We start from the raw sequence: 23,314 nt of genomic DNA on the forward strand, positions 1-23,314 counted from the left end.
ACTACGTATTAAACATCTTCAATATGGACATGCAAAAGACACACCATCTAAACGTATCACCTCCTGACGAGCATCATCAAAGAAATCCGACCACTGCGAATGAATCTCGACGAATTTGGGACAGGGTGCGTCGCTCGGCTAAGAGAGCAAAGATGACCAATGACCATGTCCAGCGAGTAGGTAGCCTGTACTTATGTATGTGTAATGGTACCATATTCGAGATCTGTGACCCGCAGGGCACAACTACATAAGTACGTAACTCGATCGCGATCGAGACCGTGAAACGCATAATACGCCGAAAAGATCGCGGACAGTCTGTCTCACTGTAGTCAGTGTAGTCAGCAGCCGCATCGGGTATCGGGCACGCACACTAAACAGGTTTCAATTGATCGCTATTCGCCGTCAAGTCAACCAACGTGGGATGAAGCACGACGATAATGAACGAAGCCGACACGTAAGTTGGCGCGAATTGAATCAAAACAAACGATAGGTAGAGGTACCTTACCTATACTACCCAGCTCATACTTATATCTACCATATAGTACCTCACCTATTACCTTATCGACTCGAACGTACGTATAATATAACCCTTTCGTCGCAAATATGCAAATAACCAGGCACCGGTTGCAATCGCAGCTGTAATAACTGTCTGCGTCTGCGTCTACGTTTTCTGACAGTCGAGAAACGCCATCGCCATCGCGCAAATTGCACAGCATATATGATTTAAAACCAGTTCTCAACACCTGAGTCCGGCTCTTTTGGCTCTCTCATGCTATGTCTGACTAATGTATTGATTGATCAAGTGCACGTCCTCTCTTCGCACCATTTCACCCCCCATGCAAGCTGCAGGCAAACGTCAAAATACGTACGATCGAACTACCATGCACCATCAAACATCCAACTACGAGAGTATGGTTCCAACTCACCGAAATACGAGACATTCGCGATACAGATCGCTGATCAGTGATCAATGATCATCCAAAAGCCATACGACATGACAACGATGGCTATAAACTACATAAAGACCGAGAAGAAACACGCGCACGACCTTGAGCTCGTGTAAGCAGCATTCGTTCGCCAATCTTCCAAGGTCTTCTGAGCCGAATACTCCATCGCGAGCGTGCGTATTTTTTTATTCATTTTATAGTCGTAATGCGGAAAAAATTATCCCGATTACTGGTGCAATTAGTTACATCGATGATCGTCTATTTTAGGCTATGCACGATTACGACTTATTATATTCTCATTCATTTTGGTTTTCGGAATCATTTTACTGAATGAATGACTGACTGACTGAGAAAATTTCCCAACACTATCAAACGATTGGTAAATTTACATTTAAATCGTTATATGTACATATCATCGTAAGTCAAAGAAGTCATGTTTATGGCCAAGATGACAGAAAAAACTTGTGTTATGTAAAAATTGCCCAAAACTTTGCTTTTTAGCCCAAAAAGCTGAAGTATTTGGAAAACATCTTCAAAAAGTTTTCACTCCAAATCCTTCAAATCAAGTGTCAGTGGAAGATCATATTCGTTCTAAATTGGAGGAACCCTTTCAGATGACTCTACCAATGAGATGGGTAAATAGCCAAGAAGTTAAAAATCATATCCAGCAATCTTCCACTAAAAAGGCTCCAGGTTATGATCTCATTACCTCAAAAGTTCTCAAAATGCTGCCTAAAAAAGTTACATCTTTCATTACCTCACTATTTAATGCAATAATTCGACATAATCATTTTCCATCCCAGTGGAAAGTAGCTCAAATCATATTGATTCCAAAGCCAGGAAAACCTGCCAATTTACCAACATCTTATCGGCCAATCAGCTTGCTTCCATTGCTGTCAAAGATATTTGAAAAAGTTTTGTTAACTCGTTTAAAAGAAGAGCTTAATAAGCACAAAATAATCCCTGATCACCAATTCGGATTCAGAGAAAAGCACTCCACAGTTGAGCAAGCACATAGAGTGACAGATGAAATCATCACTGCTCTAGAAAGGAAAGAGGTCTGTGCTGCCTCCTTTCTTCGACAAAGTGTGGCATCTGGGCCTCCTCTACAAAATAAGGCAATTACTTCCCTATCAGTTTTACCTATTTTTTAAATCCTACTTGAGCGAGAGGAAGTTCATGGTGAAGATGGATAATGAGCTGTCCTCACTTTTCGAGATCAATGCTGGAGTCCCTCAGGGGAGTATTTTGGGCCCTTACCTATACACGTTGTTCACTGCAGATATACCCACCAATGAGGAGACAGTCTTATGCACATTCGCAGATGACACTGCAATTTTGAGCAGGAGCAAATGCATAAAGGAAGCTACTCAGCAGATGCAGAATCATTTACAAGATATTGAAGAATGGTTACAAAGGTGGCATATTGAAGTAAATCCCACAAAATCTACAAATATTACATTCACGATGAAGAAATGCTCTACCTTACCAGTTAGGCTGAATGGTACAGAGTTGCCAATAAAAGAATCAGTAAAATACCGTGGTCTGCATTTTGATAGGACTATGACATGGAGAACTCACATCAAGACAAAGAGATAGGAAATGGATTTGAAATTCAAGAAAATGCTTTGGTTATTGGGCAGAAAATCCAAGCTTTCTCTAGAAAACAAACTACTCTTGTACAAAAGCATATTTCGACCAATTTGGACCTATGGCTGCCAGTTATGGGGTACTGCCAAAGGCTCCAACATTGAAATAATCCAACAATTTCAAAATAAAACCCTGCGCTGTATTGCTGAAGCTCCATGGTTTGCAACGAACCAGTCCATCCACGATCATTGCAACATTGAAGCAGTCAAATCAATTATCACAAAAATTAGGGAAAAATATAAACTCCGACTGGAAAAACATGAAAATATCAAAACTGTCGCATCCAATGGGATGTAGCGCAGATGTTAATTAATTATTCGTACATATTCACTAAATTAATTAAGGCCCAAGGCCGTTGTAATTTTAAATTGTAATAAAAAAAAAAAAAAAAAACTGCTCAAAAAGTCACTTTTTTTGCAAAAATTTAATAAAGTCGTGTTTTTGGTCAACATTGTCAAAAAAAAATTTGCTGCTTAATTTGTCAAAAAAGTCATGTTTATTGCCTAAATGGTGATAATAACTCTTAATCACCAAAAATTTCACTTTTTGCCTATCTTGTCAAGAATGTAATTATTTGTCGGAATGATAAGAAAATCTCGTTCCTTTCAAAATTGCCAGAAATCTTGTTTCTTTGCCAAAACTGCCTAAAAAGGTTTTTTTGCCAAAAAAATTGCCAAAAATTTTGCTTTTTCGTTTAATTTGTCAAAAAAATCACTTTTTTGGCAAAATGGTAGAAAAATCTCTTTTTACGTCAAAAGTACCAAAAGTTTTACTTTTTTGAGTAACCTGTCAAAAAAGTCATGTCATTTGCCAAAAATCACTAAAAATCTCGTTTCATTTCAAAATTGCTAAAAATCTGTTTTTCGCCAAAGCTGCCTAAAAAGTCACGTTTTTTTTCAAAATTGCAAAAAAATCATGTTTTTGATCAAAATTGCTACATATTTTGCTCTTTTGCCAACTTTGTCAAAAAAGTTATGTTTATTGCAAAACGGCAAAAAAAACTCGTTTTTATTTCAAAATTACCACAAAAATGTTGTTTTATGCCAAAAATTCCTAAAAAGTTAGTTACGTTTTTGGCAAAGTTACAAGTTTTCTGGTCAAATTTTGCTTTTTCGCTTAATTGGTCAAAAACGTCATGTTTTTTTTAGAAAAATCCAGTTTCATGTCAAAATTATCAAAAGACTTACTTTTTTGTCTAACTTTTCAAAAAACTAATGCTATTTGCCAAAAATCACTAAAAACTCATTTCATTTCAAAATTACTAAAAATTTGGTTTTTCGTCAAAACTGCCTGAAAAGTCTTGTTTTTGCCAAAATTGCAAGTTTTATGGTCAAAATTGCCAAAATTTTGCTTTTTCGCTCAATTTCAGAAAAAAGCCATATTTTTTGCCAAAATTGCAAAAAAAAATAGACATGTTTTTTGATTAAAATAATTGTGAAAAATTTTATTTTTTTGACAAATTTGTCAAAAAAAGTCACGTTTATAGCAAAATAATGACAGAAAAAACTCGTTCATTTCAAGATTACCGCAAATTTTGTTTTTCGCCAAAAATCTCTAAAAAGTTATCTACGTTTTTGGCAAAGTTACAAATTTTCTGGTCAAATTTTGCTTTTTCGCTTAATTGGTCAAAAAATTCATGTTTTTTAGAGAAAAAACCCGGTTTTATGTGAAAATTACGCTTACTTCTTTGTCTAACCTGTTAAGAAAGTTATTATGTTGTTTGCCAAAATGACTGAAAAATTTAGTTTCATTTCGAATCTACATATTAAGTAAAAAATTTGTTTTTCGCCATAACTGCCTGAAAAGTCACGTTTTTTCAAAATTGCAAATTTTCTGGTAAAATTTCCCAAAAATTTGCCTTTTTGTTTAAATTTATTGTCATAAAAGTCGTGTTGCAAAAATTGCAAAAAAACGTGTTTTATGATTAAAATTGCCAAAAGTTTTACTTTCTTGTCTAACCTGTCAAGAAAGGTCTTGGTATCTGCCAAAATAACTAAAAAATTTAGTTTCATTTCGAATTTACCAAAAATTTTGTTTTTTGCCAAAATTGGGTAAGAAATCACGTTTTTGTCAAAATTGCCAAAAATTTTGCTTCTGTGCTCAATTTGTCTAAAAAGTCATGTTTTTTTTTCCAAAACGATAAAAATATCTCGTTTCATGTCAAAATTACCAAAAGTTTCACTTATTTGTGTAACTTTTCAAAAAAGTCGTATTATTTGCCAAAATGACTAGAAAGTTCAGTTTTATCTCTTTAATAAAAATTTTGTTTTTCGCCAAAACTGCCTAAAAAGTAACGTTTTTTTTTCAATTTGCTAATTTTCTGGTCAAAATTTCCAGAATTTTAATTTTATCAAAAAGTACAAAAAAACCACGAAAGTCCACGAAAATGACAAAAAAAAACTGAAGAAATTTTGCAACCAAAAAAAAAAGTCGAAATGTCAAGAAAACAAGTATGAAAGCCTAACAGTTGGCGAACTGTACAAAAATCAGAAAAATTGACTCAAAAATGGGATAAAATTACAATGAGTAAAAAATTGCAAAATTCCAGGGAAAAAAAATGCAAAAACGCCTCACAAGATCAAAACTATGGAAAACCACGAAAAATCGATCAAATCGATGCAAATCCATTTCTTCACTCGAAATTTTCACCGATAACAAACCAATCTCCAAAATCACACCTACTCTTACCCAATTTGGAAAAATTTTATGTACTCAACTGTACATAGTTTCAATCAAGCTGTGGTTATGGCACCTGGCCTAAATGATAACCAATTTAACCGATAAAATAATAACACAGACAGACGCTACAGCAAGCATGTATAGCAGAGACAGCCCAGCACCATAACTGGTACACTAAGAGGAGGAATTCTTGTGGACTATAGGTTCGCAGCGAGATAGCGAATAAATGAGACCAGATCTGGCATACATCGCAGCATTAATATGTACTTAATATGTATTAATATTCCATTTCGATGTACGTACAACGACAACGTAAAAGTTGGCGCAAAATTTTAAATTCAAATTATATGTACGTATACAACCAAACAGATGGGACACAAGTGAGACGATCAATTCGCATACTCGTACCTATATGTAGATTGCAGATCTGAATCGCAGATCGCACTTGCAACGCCCAATACCACCATCCACATCCACAACTGAAACTGATAATTAAGAATTGAGCATCGAGTTCGAGTCGCCAGCCATCGCCAGTTAGAAATGTACGATTTGTCGCGACACGAGCGGAAAACGTAAATCACAATATTGCCGATAAATTGCCTCCGTAAATAAACCAACGTTTGTTTGAATAAAACAAGTCTACATTATTTTAAAGACCAGACAACAGGTAATGTAGGTAAGGTATTCGGTACACATTCGCTCAGCTTCGAGAGTCGACAGAGTCGACAGTAGGCGTCGAAAGAAGAGGAAAAAACACGAAAAATATACGCACGTCGTCGTCGCTTAAGTCCGCAGGCGGATTTGCCAGGTTGTTGGTTCGATTCGATTCAGCATTTCTCTAGATAGATACTGACTGCGAATGGTGTCGTATCGTTTACGACTTCGAATAAATCATTTTATTGTCGTCCATTCATGAAGATTTCTGTCCCAGAGCTTTCAATTTCGTTTAAATTTTTAGCTAAAAGTTCATTCATCATCGCAAAAGTTATTGCCCTTAAAAAAATTCCAAGTTTTTTTCAATCTTCAACAATTTATATGAAAATTGTACATATCCAAAAATTTTAGCAACATTATTGAACACACCTATTTTGGAAAGCACTGACGTACGAGTATATGCGAAATGCGAATTTGATCGTCTGGCCAGGTCGCTAATTTCACGCGAATTCAAACCAAATCTCGAATCTGATTGTACCTACTCAAATAACGTACGTATGCAGAATGCATAACGTGAATTAAGCAGGTTCAGATACCTTTACCTATATTGTACCTCGTACTTCGTACCTCTCGAACAAATCGCACGAATTTGTCTAGCGCTATACAATTATTAATGCTCACATATTAAACCACGAATAATAATATAAGGGCTTGTGGGCGGCCTATAACCTGCGGTGTATTTCAATTTAGACTATGAACTGGCAGAGAGTTCAAATAAGTACGCGATTACTTTGTATATAAGAACGTCGAAAGTGCCTAAGAAACGTGCATTCGTGTACTTCATATAATTCATACTACGTACATGTAGTACATCTACATATGCATAAAGATTTACTGCACAGGTATAGATACAGATAACTAATTATTGTTCTACGACAATAATTGGCAATACGTAGGATATCTCTACTTTTTTTTTTGTTTTAGTGTTCCAGTAAATCCCACATGCAAGATGCCAAAAAAGAAATCATTCAATTTGGTCGAATTTTTCCTTCCAAAATTTCAGCTTGAAAAACTTCAAAATTAATACCTCTCGTCAAGTTTAACGAAAGAAAATTTTATGCTCAACATTTCAACAATTTTGTTTTTATTTTTTCAATCTTTTCATAGCACCCTTGTTAGTCCGGCATATGACAATAGGAGTAATTGCACCCCCCCCCCGAGCCTCCGGGACAACTTTTTTCTTAAAGGGGACATCCTAAGGAACATTTTAAAGCAAACTTGCCAAAAAAAAGTTGGCCTTATTTAAAATGGCGGCCATTTTGATTGACAGGTCAGCCGAAATCGCAGATTTTGCGTTTTAATATAGGACTTGAACGAATTTTTTCAAACTTTACAAAGGTAGATCGAAAGATCATACAAAAATTTATCACCTGTCAAAATTTCAAGTGCTAAAGTACGTTTTTCGATTTTTGGTGAATTTTTGAAAATAAATCCTATTTAGGCCAAAAATGAGTGAAAAAATCAAAATTTTACCAAATTGACCAAGAAAGCTGAAATTTGGGATATACCCTATTTTCGACATGCCAAATCGATTGGAAACGGTTTCAACCCGTTTTGAGCAGTTCTGGAGCCTCCAGCAGATTTTTGAAACTCAAAATTCCCACAAAATGCCATCAAATTGGAGTTGTAAAGCTAAAATTTAATCTAAAAACTAATTTCAATACGCTACGAAGTACTGCAGGTGAATTTCAAGTCGTTTTGGATCCTCCAGTGACTTTTTAAAAATTTTTGAAGCCTCCAGAAAATTTTTGAAACTTTAAATTTTCACAAAATTTCATCAAATGGAGATAAAAATCTGAAATTTACTCTACACTCCAATTTTAACACCCTCTGAAAACGACTTCTGGTGGATTTCAAGTCCTTTTAGAGCATCCAACGACTTCTTTGAAAATTACTGGAGCCTCCAGTAGATTTTTGAAACTTGAAATTTCCCCAAAATATCATCAAACTAAGATAGAGAGTCGAAATTTATTCTGCAAACTAATTTCAATACGCTACGAAGTTGACTGCTGGTGAATTTCAAGTCGTTTTGGAGCCTCCAGCAACTTTTTGAAAGGTTGTATGACGTTTTTTTGGAAAATTGAAATTTCCTAAAAGTAGCTGGAAGCTTCAAAACCATTTGAAAACACCATGTAGACTGCGAAGTAAATTTCAGCTTGCCAACTCCATTTGATAAATTAATGTTGGGGAAATTTCAAGTTTAAAAAATCTACTGGAGGCTCCAGAAATTTTCAAAAAAGTCGCAGGAGGCCCAAAAATGACTTGAACCCACCTGAAGTGGTCTTCAGAGGGTGTTAAAATTGGAGTGTAGAATAAATTTCAGCTTTCCATCTCCATTTGATAAAATCTTGTGAAAATTTAAAGTTTCAAAAATTTTCTGGAGGCTTCAAAAATTTTCAAAAAGTAACTGGAGGATCCAAAACGACTCGAAATTCACCTGCAGTACTTCGTAGCGTATTGAAATTAGTTTTTAGAATAAATTTTAGCTTTACAACTCCAATTTGATGGAATTTTGTGGGAATTTCGAGTTTCAAAAATCTGCTGGAGGCTCCAGAACTGCTCAAAACGAGTTGAAACAGTTTCCAATCGATTTGGCATGTCGAAAATAGGGTATATCCCAAATTTCAGATTTCTTGGTCAATTTGGTAAAATTTTGATTTTTCCCCTCATTTTTGGCCTAAATTCGATTTTCAAAAATTCACCAAAAATCGAGAAACGTACTTTAGCACTTGAAATTTTGACAGGTGATAAATTTTTGTATGATCTTTCGATCTACCTTTGTAAAGTTTGAAAAAATTCGTTCAAGTCCTATATTAAAACGCAAAATCTGCGATTTCGGCTGACCTGTCAATCAAAATGGCCGCCATTTTGTAAGTAAGGCCAACTTTTTTTTTGGCAAGTTTGCTTTAAAATGTTCCTTAGGATGTCCCCTTTAAGAAAAAAGTTGTCCCGGAGGATCGGCGGGGGGGGCGGTGCAATTACTCCTATTGTCATATGCCGGACTATGTGTTTTTCTTTCTTTTTATAAATTTTACTTTTTGGAATGCAAAAAAATGTATTCAAGTTGGAATTTATCGCATCAAAATTGTTCTATTTTCAAGGAGGACTAGAAAAAATTTAACAAAAAAATTCAAGTTATGAAAATGGAAAAAAATTAACGAAAAAGTTTCAAAATTTGATTGAAAAAAAGCAAGACTATTTTGCAATTCTGACCAAAAAGTAGGATTTTATACGATAGTTTTTTTTTGAAAAAAATTTTACAATTTTCAAGAGGATTTTTTCAATTTTTATTTAAGGGAGGAGGGGAGGGGGAGTGTAAATTTTTTAATTCAAAATTGTTCTACGTGTATTTTCAAAGATACAGAAATAATATGTAGTTAGATGATAAAAAATTCTGAGAAGAGAAAAAAAAACGAAAAACTTTGAAGCTCTATTGAAGAAAATGCAAAGCAGGTTTTTTGTGTAGGTATTTGTGACAAAAAATTATGTCTATTTTTGCAATGTTGACAAAAAATCAGAGTTTTGTGATAATTTTCACAAAAAAATCTCAATTTTCGACTTGAATTTTTTCCGGATGTTTCACAAAGAGAGAGAGGGGAGGAGGAGGCTAAAAAAATTTCAAAACAAAATTTTTCAATTGAAAATTAGTCAATTTTTCAATTGAAAATTAGTCAATTTTCAATGAGAATGACGAAAAAAAATCAAAAAATAAATAAAAACAAAAATTAAACAAATTCCAGAAAAAGATAAAAATGAACAGAAAATCATAAAATTTCTAAATTTGATTGAAAATACGAAAAAAAAAGCAGGCCTTTCTTGCAATTTGGATAAAGAATTGAGTTTTTTTTAGTAGTTTTGGGCAAAAAAAAAAAAAAAACAAAACAAAAAAAACAGTATTTCGAACAGACGTTTTTTCAAATGCTTCATCGAGCGGAGGGGGGAGGGGGGGTTGATAAGGTGAAAATCCATTCTTCAGGCCAAGATTTTTATATTTTTACACAGAACTGAAAAAGAATAGAATAATTAGCATTCTAAAGCGAAAAAGAGAATAAAAGCCTTTCAAAAAGGGAAAAAGCAGGATTTTAATTGACAATTTTTGGGGAGAGGGGATAGAAGGGGAGGGAGGGAGGGAGGGAGGGAGACTGGGAAAAGGATCAAAATCCCCCCCCCCGATATTTTTCTGGCCAAATTTCAGCATGAATAAAAGCCGAGCTTCAAAAAAGTGAAAATGTAGAATTTAGATCTGCAATTTTTGCTAAAAAGCTTTTAGAGAAAAGGGGGAAATAAGGATCAATATTTCTTAAAACTATATTTTTTTGGTCAAATTAAAGCATTCTGAAAATAAAAAGAAAATAAAAGCTAAATTTTAAAAAGGGAAAAAATCAGATTTCAGGTACCTATGTAAGTTTAGATAAAAAGCTTAAACAAAAATTTAATTTTTTGGTGGGGGGAAGAGGGGGAGAAAGGGAGGGAGAAGAATCGAAATTTCCCTTACAACGATATTTTTCTGGTCAAATTTTAGCAATACGATAAAAAAAGCAAATTTCAAAAAGGAAAAAAACAAGATTCAAATTTGCTTCGTCAAAAAATATGCTTCAACAGAAAATTTTACCAAAAATGATTAAGTAATTTTTTTGCAAAAGGGAAGGAGAAGGATCAAAATTTTTTCTGAAATAGATTTTTCTGTTCAGATTTTAGCATTCCATTGTGAAAGAAATAGAGAATAAAAGCCAAATATTCCAAAAAGAAAAAAAAAACAGGATTTAGATTTTGCAATTTTTGCAAAAAAGCTATGAGACTGAAATTTTGTGCAAATGATTCGATTTGTGTGGAGGAGGGGAGGGGAAAAGATCAAAATCAATATTTTTCCGGTCAAATTTTATCATTTTGCCAGAAAAAATAATAAAATTCAAAGGTCAAAAAAAAGGAAAAAATCAGATTTCAGATTTGCAATTTTTTGCAGAAAACCTTTTAGCAGAAAATTGTTCCAAATACTTAATTCATTTTTTTTTTTTTGAGATGGAAGGAATGGAAAAGGATCAAAAAATTTTCCTAAATCAATATTTTTGGCCAAATTTCAGCATTTTGAAAGAAAATCAGAATGAAATCCAAACAAAAAAGGAGTGAACAGATTTTAGATGTGCAATTTTTACAAAAAAATCTTCAAAATGAAATTTTTTCAACTGATTCATTTTTGAGTAAGGAGGGGGGGGAGGAGGAGGATCAAAATTCCAACAACATTGTCTGATCAAAAAAAAAAAAAAAAATAGAAAATAAAGCAAGGAAAAATCCAAAATTCTGACAGAACAAAACAACAAAATTTATTTTGCAATTTCGATAAAAATCTGGACTTTTACAGAGCGGAATTTTTTAAAGAAAAAAAAACAAAAGTTTTGGGTAATTTTAGCAATAAAAAAAAAGGCACGACAAAATGTACTGCGAGCAAGCTAAGAAAATAACACGTGTACTCGTCGCTGGACCACAACACACACCGATACGTTTATAAAGAGATAAAATCAGAATAAGTATACTTATACCAATACCTATTAAAAAAAGATACAATGCCACGGTGCCGTGTTACGCTTTACCAATTACGTAATTTATTAGGAAAAGCGTGAAAAATCACATAGTACTATACGAATATTATTTTCACCTTGTCATTGTGTGAATCGAAAAATTATTCGCGAACGCGGAAAACTATCACTATACATGGATCAATTAGAGTGTACTCGTCGTCGTTCTCTAATAATAATATGGCCAATCGTATCATCGCGAATGGATGGGTCTGGTTGAGGGGAAAGAGGGGAGAGGAGGGATGCGGAATGCAATAGGTAGCCTATAGTACAGAAAATGTAGACCAAATTGATCTACATTCATCATTTTCTGCTGTCTAATAGTTGACGTTTAATTTCACTACTCCCCCCCCCCCCACCACAACAGAAAAAACTCTTCCCTCTTTCTATTTTGAAAATTGGTCGAAGGGTTCAGAATCATGGAAAAAATTGCCCATGATGGTACAAAAAAATCGTGAAAAGAAAACTTACAAAAATTGATAATTTTTTCCAGCTGCAAACCTGACAAAAAAAACTTCAAAAACAGACACCAGTTACCCTAATTTTCTATCAATTGATTAGAAAAAAAAAAAAACGATAAGCAGATTTGAAATGCAAATGAACGAAACTTTAGCAGAGAAGAATGGAACCATTTTACAATGACAACGAAAAGTTCACCGAGTAATTGCGAAACTTTACTTCAAAAATTATAAGTCGATTTGGCAAACAATAAACATATTTCGAAAGTCTCTCTTCCCTTTTTTCAACCACAATTTGCCCATATAGAATCGAGTGGAAAAATTATCTTCGAATGAGCCACAACGAGGAATAAATCTGTACAAACTTTTCGCAACTCGAATGAAAGTTTCAAATGCCTAAAGCATACGAAGTGTACATATTTCGACTTGTATATTGTTTCACTGCGACCCTATAGTTTGCCTTTATGATTATACGTAGATACACAAACGAGATAACATTCAACAGTGACATGGTTTTCACGATGACATTTATTTGGAAACTCGAAATTTCATTATACGAATCGTGCTTTCGTTTTCAAGGTGTAAGTATCCAACTTGAACACTGCGAACAGTGAAATAGGTACTTGATAGGAGAAGAGATGAGAAAAGGGGCATATTTATTAAAAATTACTCGAATATTTCAACGACTACCTACCGTTTGCAAAATAATGAAATAATGTGAATCGATACTCGACTCGGGGAGGTGTGGAAAAATACGCGAACGAACACGACCCAAAATTTAAACCCAATAACGCCAGCTTTAAATTTCACGAGCACCAAATTACCCATCCCATACGTATTCGTATCAAACAAGAAGCTGGAATCGATCGAACCCTGAGGCGATATGAAATTCATCAGTTACGAGCAATGAACTTTTGATTAGCTGCTTCTTAATTCTGACCTAGGTAATCTCATCATCTTATTTTAGTCGATAAAACTTATTATTTCGTTAATGAAGCAATCAACTCTCATCGCGAAAATGGCAAAAAGAGGCACCGATAGGATTTTCTATCGAGCTAACAATAAGAAAGAAAATTGTACACATATTCCCGAACGAAGCATCTCAACATGTACTATAGTATGTAGTAAGTAGGTACCTGTTCCATTGCACTCGACTATCTAGATCAACCAATACAAACTACATATTGGTATTTTAATCGATCAAGGACGTTTTTTTTATTACTTCGTATGCTGAGAATGATACACATGTCGTGTCACATAATAACTCGCTCCAACTATCCATTTATCAACTCGAGTAAAAGCTGTCAAACGATGAACGAAGCACTTAATCGTTACAGCAGCTTTAGCTTTACGTAGCTGGAAAGCGACACTAAAGAAAGAGGCAAGCAGAAGATAAAGGGCAACGAAAAGGTACAGCTGCTGTAGTTGCTAATGCTACACGGGTAGTCTATCTTCCTCCTATAGATACATAAATGTCAATGTATTCATCTGCCACGTTTTTTTGTTCGGTAACCCCCCTAAAAAAAAGGGTTGCCGAAATATCACCTATTTCATTGAGAAAAATACGAGTGTCAAAATTTTGGACTTGCAGAACGCGGGAAGGAGGGATGGACAGCCAAAAAAGTGATTTTCTACACAATGAACACACAAACTTATTTTTTTTTTAAGAAACAAAAACTTTTTCAATGATTTTCAATTTTTGTGTTGGAATTTATCTGTAAGTAAGCAAGTAAGTAAATAACCTATTTTCAGGGAATATTTTTTAACAATTTTTACAAAAAACACGATTTTTTGAAAATTTGGATAAACTAACGAGTGTAATAACATTTATTGGTAGGTGTTTTAATGAAACGGAACTTTTCGTTAATTTTGGCCAAAAATGAGGATTTCTTGGCAATTTCGATAAGAATGAGGACTTTTCACAACTTTAACAAGAATTGGAACTTCCTGCCAATTTTGGACAAAAATGAGGATTTCTTGAGAATTTTTGTCAATTTTAGCCAAAAATTGGAATTTTAGGAAAAATTAAGAACTTGAGCAAAAATTGGGACTTCCTGTCAATTTTGGACAAGAATTATGATTTCCTGACAATTTTGGTAAAAATGAGGACTTTCTGTCAATTTTGACCAAAAATTAGAATTTCTAGACAATTTTAGGAAAAAATAAAACTTTTTCACAATTTTAGCAAGAATTGGGGCTTCCTATCAGTTTTGGACAAAAATGAGGATTTCTTGATAATTTTGTAAAAATCAGAACTTTTTGTCAATTTTGACCAAAAATGAAGCTTTCTTGACAATTTTGGCAAAAATTAGAAGATTTTGACAAATTTATCCAAAATTAGGACTTTTTGGCAATTTTGCCCAAAAATTGAGATTTTTTAACAATTTTGGAAGAAACAAAACTTTTTGACTACCTTACCAAAAATTGGATCTTTTTATCAGTTTTGATAAAAAATTGAAAATTCTTGATATCTTGATAATTATTTTTGGGAAAAATTAGGAGATTTTGACAACTCTGCGAACGCTTAATATTTGTCAAAACTGTCAAAAAGCACTAATTTTTTTGCAAAATTGTCAGAAACACTAAAATTGTCCAAAGCCAGATTTCCCAAAAAGACCCATTTTCTCCAAAATTGTAAAAAAGTTGGGATTTTGGGGGCAAAACTAACGAAAGTTTCTAAATTTTTGATAACATTGTCAAAAAGCCTTGATTTTTGCCAAATATAGACATAATTTTTCCCAAAACTGCCTAAATGTCCAGATTTTTGCAAAAACTGCCAAAAACCCCTAATTCTTGGCCAAAATTGATTAAAAATTCTAATTTTTTCCATTGTTGTCAAATAGTCCTAAATTCAGCAAAAATTGAATAAGATCCTATTTTGCAAAATTGTGAATAATACGAGTACATCATTTTTGCTCAAATTGTCCAAAAGTCCTGATTTTGGCAAAAAGACTTAATTTTTCGGAAAATTGAAAAAAATTCCCAATTTTTGACAAAATTTTCAATTTGTCTGAATTTTTTCCAAGTAGACCTAATTTTTACCAAAATCGCTCAAATGTCTGATTTTTGCCAAAGTGTCAAAAAATTATAATTTGTGGCCAAAATCTACAAAAAGTCGCAATCAGATTCTTGCTTTTTGGCAAAAATTTTTCATCTTTAGAAAATTTGCCAAAAGTTCTTGTTTTCGATTTTTTTCAAACATTTTTCGCAAGTCTCGCTTTTTTGCCAAAAATCTACCAAAAAACGTTCTTTTTCTGAAATTATTGATGTCTCGGTTTTTTCCAAAAATTGTGTTTTTTTTTGGCCCGAAATTGCGAACATTCTCACTTGATTGCTAGAAATTGACAATTCGTAGGTTCGCAAGTTGCGACGCTACAAACTAGTATATGAAGCGTTCGCAGGTTCGCAAATTGGCGAGTGAAAATTTTTTCGAGTTCAAAGTACAATAATACGAACACAGCAACAGTCTAATTTCAAGTTCGCAAGTTACGAACCTGCGAACGAAGTTAAGTACTATTCGTAGGTTCGCAAGTTGCGAAACTACGAACTTGTGTATGAAGCGTTTGCAGGTTCGCAATTTGGCACCAAGTTATGAAGTAAAAATTTTTACTGACCAATTTGCGTACCTGCAAACGCTTCATATACAGGTTCGTAGTGTCGCAACTTGCGAACCTACGAATAGTACTTACCTTTGTTCGCAGGTTCGTAACTTGCGAACATGAAATTATACCGTTGCTGTGTTCGCATTATCGTACTTTGGACTCGTAAAAATTTTCACTCGCCAATTTGCGAACCTGCGAACGCTTCATACACTAGTTAGTAGTGTCGCAACTTGCGAACTTGAAATTACACTGTTGCTGTGTTCGCATTATCGTACTTTGGACTCGTAAAAGTTTTTACTTGCCAATTTGCAAACCTGCGAACGCTTCATATACTGATTCGCAGGTTTTCAAATTGGCAAGTAAAAATTTTTACGAGTCCAAAGTACGATAATGAGAACACAGCAACAACGTAATTTCAAGTTCGCAAGTTACGAACCTGCGAACAAGGTATGCTAGTATTCGTAGGTTCGCAAGTTGCGACACTACGAACCTGTATGTGAAGCGTTCGCAGGTTCGCAGGTTCGCAAATTGGCAATTAACCAGAACTGCCCAAAAAGGTTTGAAACCATTTTCCAATCGATTCGGGATGTCAAAAATAGGGCAAATACCAAATTTCAGCTTTCTTGGTCAATTTGGGATAATTTTGATTTTTTCCCGTTTTAGTACAAGTCCAAATTTGATTTTCAAAAATCCACCAAAAATCGAAAAATTCACTCAACACCTCAAATTCTGGGTATTATTGGTGTTCGAATATTTTCGAGAAAAACGACCAAAAACTAAACTTTTGAATTTTTTTTGCTAGGTACAGAAATAATATCTTTCAATTTTTTGATTCAACTATGCAAAATGTTATTGAGAATAAAAAATTTCCAATCCCCTCCCCCCCTCCCTCAACAGAAAAATTAAGGCGAGAAGTTGAGAATTTTTGGGAAAATTTCGGTGAGTTGGAAAAAGTTTAGAAAGGGAAAGTTGGGAAGAAATTGAGTAAGCAGTGAAAATCAAAAAGATCACCAAAAAACATGGATCATATGGGAAAATTCATCTTCTCCCCCTCCCCCTACATCACATCACTTCGTCACGCCTCTGGGCTCTGATCAGCTTGCGTAATTTCAACATGCAACCGCTCAGTAGAACCCTAAAAGTGGTCTTGGAATAGGTGGACGTGAAATCTCAAAAAATTATTTTTTGGAACTGGGCCATTTTCCCCAAAACATGATGGATAAGGGCTGGATTGAAAAAAAAAACACAATTTTATCGAAAAAGTTCTCTCTTTGAAATCCAAAATCTCCCCTCCAGAGGTACCTCCGAAGCTACACTTTTTTATGAGTGACTTTCAACTCAAACTGAAGGTTTCCACCAAATTTGGGCAGTAATTTACTTTTTGATCAAGCTCGCCGAAAGCCATTAGAATAAAGGACATAGGAAAGACAACTGAATGTAGAGAGATGCGGCTCAACATCAACTCATTAAACTATTCAGTAACAAACTGGCTGTACAAAAGAAGAATGGAAATCATCAAAAAAGAGCTACTGATAGAAGAGGATGTAGAAAAGGAGTAGATATGCCTGAAAACTATTGTATAGAGATTAGAGAGCAGCAGAGGAGGCACCAGGAAAAAGATCAAGTAGACAAAACCAAAAAAAGCTTTCCGGAAAAAGGAAGCTACAAAGAACAGTTCTGCAAGACAAGAAAGATGATAAGAGAAACAACACATGAACAATACGAAAGGTTTGTGGCCCACATGGAGAGGGATACATACTTATCGCACCTCGGGAGTAATAAGGTGACATCTCAAAAAAAATTGATTTTGATGTTTTTGCATTTTTAGGGCTTGTATGACCCCCCTCAACCAAAAATAACACTTTGAGTTGGGTACATTATCTAGATCATGTAAAAAACCCAAATGGCCTAACTCAAAATCCCAACAACATTGCAAGTTGTTTGGAGTTATAAGGTGACATCTCAAAAACTCCACCTTTTTTTGAGCAAATTTCATACATACAAAGTGTTAACAAACAGTTTTGATTGTTTTGAATGTTTGTCAGTTAGAAATAGTCACAAGGAGTGCATTTTTTATTGGTTTGTACCAAATGGAAAAAATTTTTTAAATTGATCACTTTTCAGAAAAATGAATTTGCACATATAATGAAATTTTAGTTTTTTGAGAAAAACTCAAAAACTAAGCACTCTAGAAAAAAACTAACGACATTATGTCGATTGGAAATTTGATTCTCTACAACTTTGTTATCATGTAATTTTTTTTGGACGCTTCCTTTCGCCTCCACATCAACTTTAATCAAAGGTTATAACTCAAAATGTTTTCCAAACATTGAAATATTTCCTCCTTAAGATTTTATTTTTAAAAGTGTTCTTATGCTAAATGAAGGTAGGATACCAGATCTTTAAAATGAGGTGCTATTCATTCCTCACAATTGATTATAAGTTGATAAAAATAATGAATCAAGTTTTTAAAAAAAGAAAAGCACTCTCCTGTAAAATTTCACTTTTTTGAGATGTCACCTTATTACACTCCCGAGGTGCAATATACAACAGAAACCAAAAGTGTACAAAATAATCAAAAGAATATCGGAAGATGAGGTACAGAGAGCCAACATTGCCCCATCAGACTGCAAAAAAAAATGGTCAAATATGATGCAAACCTATGGAGTGATCCTGACAATGAAGTCGAAGCGGCAAACCATGAGGAGAACAAGTATGAGCCATTCTCTTGGGAAGCTCTAGAAATGGAAAAGCCCCAGGCAGTGATAAGTTACCAACAGACTTATTTAAGAATACCACAATAACCATTAAGAAGAGACTGCTAGCTTTCTGCAATAAAATACTATCAGGTGCTACCATACCCGAAGACTTCCATACTGCAATTGTAATACTCATTATCAAAAAAGGAGACCGAAATGACCCAGGAAACTACTGTGTTAGCCTACTAAATGCTGCTCATAAAATACTTGCAAAGATGCTAACGAGAAGAATCAAGAGCCACGCAGAGCCAATAATATTGGAATGCCAAAATGGATTTTGAAAGGGAAGATCATGCATAGATGGGTTATACACAACAAAGCTGCTGATGGAGAAGAGATGAGAATATAACCTAGAAACCCACATGTGCTTTGTTGATGTGGAGAAGGCATATGATCGAGTACAAAGGAAGATGTTTGAAATCCTGAGAAAAATCAAAGTGAACAAACAAATAGTACGCTTAATTGAAGAAATATACACGGATAATGCAATAAGAGTAAAATCTGGAAATATGTTGGAAGCAAAGAAGATAGGAAGAGGAATAAGATAGGGACAGACTAGGACCCACCCACCGAGTTACCAAGAAAATCTTGGTGGGCCGCGATGTATTTGGGCCAACGAGGTAAAAACTGGGCCACTTAAAAAATTTCTGAATGAATTTTTATGCTCAGTGTCCTGCACTTTAAAAAATGGGAGAAAAAATTTGGTGGAATAATTGAGGAGCACAAAATCAGGGTCGCTCAAATGGGATATCTTGGTGGACCGCTAAATTTTCTGTGTTCTTGGGTCCAACCCTGGATAGGGATGCCCAATGTCATGTAGTCTGTTCAACATCTACTTCAACGACATGATTAAAGAATGGCTGAAAACCAAGCCAAAAGGGCTAGACAGCTAGACATCAATGACACCCATGTCAATACCATGCTGTTTGCTGATGATCAGGTCTGGTGGTCTTTGCTGACAATAAAGAAGACTTGCAGAGAGTGATGCACAACCTTCAGAATGTAGCTGACAAATATGGAATGAGAATCTTGTCGGAAAAAACAAAAAGTTTCCCACATGGGCTGAACAGCTCACTGGGTCAAAGTTCAATGATGATTATGACCCATAATTTTCTCCTTCAACACCTTGAGAATCTGCCCTCCCTAAGAATACTTATAGGAAGGTAAACATTTCCAAAACATACTCCAAACATTTCATTTTCGACTCATTATGAGATAACGGAATTTGCGCAAGAACAAGCAAGCGAAACATACACATACACAGATGGGAAATCAAATAACAACAAAATAGCATATCTATCTAACTACTAAACGTACATAATACATATTCTGAATACACTCACCGGTCAATGGTGGCACAGTCGTATGGTGTGAAGTAGCCGGAGGAGTCGATACCAATCCTAGACTCTTGTATCCTTCATCGGACACCTCGGATCCGCTATCGTTGCTCTCCTTTTTGGTAATCAAATCCAAATCATTGACACTGGCGCTAGATCTACTCGATCTCGAAGCAGTACCGCCAGATGCGCAGAAATTATCCGATACTTTGGATACCGGAGTCGTATCGACCCCGCTTCTGCCAGAATGTTGATTTTTATGCTGTTGGCCAGTTTTAGAGTTCTGATGGTCAGCAGCGGCTGCTGAGGTAACGATCGAATTGGCGTTCAGTAAATCATACTGATTCGTGCCGACAAAATTTTCGGCAACTTTGCACGCAGGTGTGGTATCGATACCACTGCGTTGCAAACATGGCGATGGACTACGGCGAGTTGAGGTTTGTTCGTTGGACGGAGCGTTCGTATTCAGCAATCGGTACTGATTCGTGCCGACGAAATTATCGGATACCCGGTTCGTAGGCGAGTAGTCTACTCCGCTGGCACATTCAGTCTGCTGTCCACGACGAGATGGCGTTTCTTCGTCGTCAACTCCGGATGATAATCGACGCGATGAACGACTACTGTTCCTTGATCGTTTGCCTACCGAAGGCGATCGACTTCTGGATACGACGCAGCCATCTTCGTCGACGTGCAGAGTTAGATCTTTATTCGAGGCGATGTAACTACACGAGCGTTCTTTTTCCTTGGTCGTGGACGATTGCTTGGCTGCAGGTTTAGGTGTCCGAGATCTGGATCGTTTCGGTGTCGGAGTCGGCGAACGAGAACGGCCAAGTTTGTGAGGTTTCTCCGGAGCTAGATTCGACATCTTCTTGCGAGGTGTCGGACTTCGGCTGCGTCTTTCCGATGGCACATTCGGCGCTAGAGTGTTCATCGGTGAACGACATCTTTGATTTTGTCTGGCGTGCATTGCCGTCAATGTGGCCGCACTGGGAAGGTAAGAAATGCCACCACCTCCGCCGCTGCTGTTACTCGATGTCGAAGATCGTCGGGTTCTGGGCGGTGATCTGCGAAATACACACCAACGATAAGAATTATCCGCCAGTCTCGTCTGCGGGAAGTTTTGTCTCACTCGATGGTCTACGTACTAAGATGATACACTTACCTGTCGTAATGGACTTGAGCATGCGATATTTCTAACGCCGGTCCGCCGCTTTTAACTCCGGTTATTCTCGACGATACGGCTGCTCTATGAGCTACGCAAGCAATATTTCAAAAAGCATTCATTAGCAATACTATAAGGAATATACGACTATATCTCTACGAATCTAATCAATGAAATTACAAACATAAAACTATAGCCTAAATCTCTATATACTACAAATGACCACACGACATGCTGCTCAACATTTCGGACCTGTAGCTTGTGAGGCGATGCGACAGCGCAGCAGCAGCAGCCGCAGGCTAAGGCTATAATAGCGATTCAAGAGTGTTGACCGTTTACGGTTTAACACTTACCGGTTCGACATCTGCACGGATCGTGTTTATCTAAATAATGCGACAACGTGTCCCAACCGCCACCTACTCGAACCATCACGTGGCTTCGGAGTATCTGCAAATAAAAAATACAACATTATCGATACGATACCACACACTCACACACTGCGTCGTTCCCTTACAGTATTACATATATCGATAGGTGGTGTGCATATGTGACCATTACCCTTACTTACCCACAAGGCATTAGGCAAAAGCGTTCTATCGGCGAGTATGTATCTATCCTTTTTTTTTTCACCATCTTTACAACATATCTGTATCTAACGCAAGAGTAGGCTAGGCACATCCGGTCTGTTTACCGAGCAGAACCGAACGTGTAACTCATTTGAAAACTCGTAAAGGATATTCAACTTTTCTCACATCCCTCTGAGCTGTCTCCAAATTGATCCTATTACCTAAATTTGGGCTAATTTGGATCGTACCTCATCGGATTTGAACAAGGCCACGATTTTTGGATAGAGCATGGTCTGAAACCTTCATAAACCTAATTCCAGCTGGCTAAATTCATTTTTCGATTTTTAGAAAATTTTTACAAGTTCAAATTTGATGCATTTCTAATAAAAAAAAAAATTCATAAAATTGATGAAATTGACATAAAAAGCTAAAATTTGGTCTAAACCATATTTTCGATCCTCCGAGTCGATTGATGATTATTTAAAACCGTTCTGGAGTCTCCAGTTGATTTTCAGATTCTCTAATAATTTTCGAAAAAACGATGATAAGTAGAGTAAAAATGAGATTCAGCACCAAGATAATTGTACTATTGCCACCTTTGTGATTTTTTTGATCGATTTAGGTACCTGGTACATCATATTTTCAAAATATCTTCGTGCCAGTCTAATTCCAAAATTTTCTCCAGCAATTTATTTTTGAAAAAAAAATTGAAAAATTAATCGTTTACAAACGCGTAAATAAAAAAAGCTTGAACTTGGTTTATACCCTATAGTCCGGCATATGACAATAGGACTAATTGCACCCCTCCCCCGCCGATCCTCCGGGACAATTTTTTTCTTAAAGGGGACATCCTAAGGAACATTTTAAAGCAGACTTTCCCAAAAAAAAATTGGCCTTACTTACAAAATGGCGGCCATTTTGATTGACAGGTCAGCCGAAATCACAGATTTTGCGTTTCAACGTAGCACTTGCACGACATTTTTCAAACTTTACAAAGGTAGGTCGAAAGATCATGCAAAAATTTATCATTTGTCAAAATTTCAAGGGGTAAGGTGCGTTTTTCGATTTTTGGTGAATTTTTGAAAATTCAATTTAGGCCAAAAATAAGGGGAAAAATCAAAATTTTACCAAATTGACCAAGAAAGCTGAAATTTGGGATATACCCTATTTTCGACATGCCAAATCGATTGGAAACTGTTTCAACCCGTTTTCAGCAGTTCTGAAGCCTCCAGCAGATTTTTGAAACTCGAAATACCCACAAAATTCCATGAAATTGTAGTTGTAAAGGTGAAATTTACTCTGAAAACTAAATTCAATACGTCCACGAAGTACTGCAGATGAATTTCAAGTCGTTTTGGAGCCTCCAGCGACTTTTTTGAAAATTACTGGAGCCTCCAGTAGTTTTTTGAAACTGAAATTCCCGCAACATTAATTTATCAAATGGACTTGGCAAGCTGAAATGTACTTCGCAGACCACATGGTGGTTTCAAATGGTTTTGAAGCTTCCAGCTACTTGTAGGAAATTTCAATTTTCCAAAAAAATGCAATACAACCTTTCGAAATGTCGCTGGAGGCTCCAAAACGACTTGAAATCCAGCAGTAGTCAACTTCGTAGCGTATTGAAATTAGTTTGCAGAATGAATTTCGACTCTCCATCTCAGTTTGATGAAATGTTGGAGAAAATTTCAAGTTTCAAAAAACTACTGGAGGCTCAAGTAATTTTCAAAAAAGTCGCTGGAGGCTCCAAAACGACTTGAAATTCACCTGCAGTACTTCGTGGACGTATTGAATTTAGTTTTCAGAGTAAATTTCACCTTTACAACTACAATTTCATGGAATTTTGTGGGAATTTCGAGTTTCAAAAATC

At 35.6% G+C, this 23,314-nt stretch overlaps 1 protein-coding gene across 2 annotated transcripts in view; it reads right to left on the reverse strand.

Moving 5' to 3' along the window:
• The window catches only part of LOC135843707 (GAS2-like protein pickled eggs), a 167,766-nt gene that overhangs the window by 39,017 nt on the left and 105,435 nt on the right, over positions 1-23,314 (reverse strand). For both annotated transcript variants that reach the window (XM_065361669.1, XM_065361668.1), the window contains exons 5-7: positions 21,235-21,328; positions 20,882-20,972; positions 19,726-20,783 (exon numbers count right to left, since the gene is read on the reverse strand). In XM_065361669.1, coding sequence (XP_065217741.1) covers positions 19,726-20,783; positions 20,882-20,972; positions 21,235-21,328 — 1,243 coding nt within the window. The remainder of the gene's footprint in view (positions 1-19,725; positions 20,784-20,881; positions 20,973-21,234; positions 21,329-23,314) is intronic.

This window comes from Planococcus citri, chromosome 4, assembly GCF_950023065.1.
Source record: "Planococcus citri chromosome 4, ihPlaCitr1.1, whole genome shotgun sequence".
NCBI classification, from domain to species: domain Eukaryota; kingdom Metazoa; phylum Arthropoda; class Insecta; order Hemiptera; family Pseudococcidae; genus Planococcus; species Planococcus citri.